This window comes from Carlito syrichta, unplaced genomic scaffold, assembly GCF_000164805.1.
Source record: "Carlito syrichta isolate Samal-C Ts95f unplaced genomic scaffold, Tarsius_syrichta-2.0.1 Scaffold130609, whole genome shotgun sequence".
Classification (NCBI taxonomy): domain Eukaryota; kingdom Metazoa; phylum Chordata; class Mammalia; order Primates; family Tarsiidae; genus Carlito; species Carlito syrichta.
In genome coordinates, this window is record NW_007074705.1 from 8756 (window position 1) to 9756 (window position 1001).

General features: G+C 65.0%; 1 protein-coding gene across 1 annotated transcript in view; it reads right to left on the minus strand.

Annotated features, from left to right (window-relative positions):
- The window catches only part of ATP11A (ATPase phospholipid transporting 11A), a gene marked incomplete at its 3' end in the record, with an annotated part of 73604 nt that overhangs the window by 6072 nt on the left and 66531 nt on the right, over window positions 1–1001 (minus strand). The window contains exon 34 of the mRNA XM_021708088.1: window positions 871–958. Coding sequence (XP_021563763.1) covers window positions 871–958 — 88 coding nt within the window. The remainder of the gene's footprint in view (window positions 1–870; window positions 959–1001) is intronic.

Sequence of the window (1001 nt, forward strand, 5' to 3'; positions counted from 1 at the left end):
TCCCGCAGTCACCATCCCGCAGTCCAGGGAGAACCAGGACCAGGACAAAGGCCGCGGATGGTGACGATGCCAGCTTCCTCCCACAGTCAGACATGACGTGGGGGAAGCCCAGGGGCCCTCGGACCCTCGAGCGTGAAGTGCCTACCCACTGCCCCCCAGCGGAGGGACTGGGTGCATGTCACGCTGACCACGCCAGCCCACATCCCCTAGGCCCGTTACCTTGGGTCGGAGGCAGGTGGGGCCCAGCGGCTCCTTACAGCCAATCCAGGCCGAGGACGCCGTAAGCCAGGCAGCTCTAGCCTGGGGGTGGGCGGCCAGGCCGGCAGGGCACATCTGTCTGATGGAGCAACAGCCCCAGGCCGGACACGTGAGACCTGGGCTGGGCCAGAAACGTGGCCGGACGCAGTGTCTTCCAACTCCACGGCTGTCACACAAGCTACACTCCAGCCCATGCCTGCCTGGGCCCACACTCCATGCAAACCATGCAAGACTCCACGCTAGACTCAAAGTGGGCCCTTTCCTGACCGTCCGCAAGTGACGCCGTTTCTGCCACAGCAGACCCGAACGAGCTTGCGTGCAGAGAGGCCAGGCCTGGCCAGTCGAGCTGTATTGCGTGCATGTGTGCGGCACATGTGCACACATGTGCGTGTTATGTGCACACATGCTCATGTGACCAGCTTGCCTGCAGACGTGTTGCTTACCTGGGGCAGCAAGCCCACAAGTGCGTAAAAAGGGCTCACTGCCGTCCCGAGCCTTGCTACCAAGGACGGCACAGCACAGCAAAACTTTGGAGGAAAACGCATCCGACAGTCACAGCACACGGGCCGCGCCCTCCGGCACGCCCATCCCGTTACCTAGCGTGGCGCTAACGGTGCCTCGGCCGCGGCAAGGGGTCCCTCAGCAGTGGCCCGTCTCCGCTCGGCGCGGCCCCGGCCGGTGCCTTGTGCCTGGCACTCCGCTGCAAGGTGAGGGGAGACATGAGCGGGTGCGGGGCGGTGGGC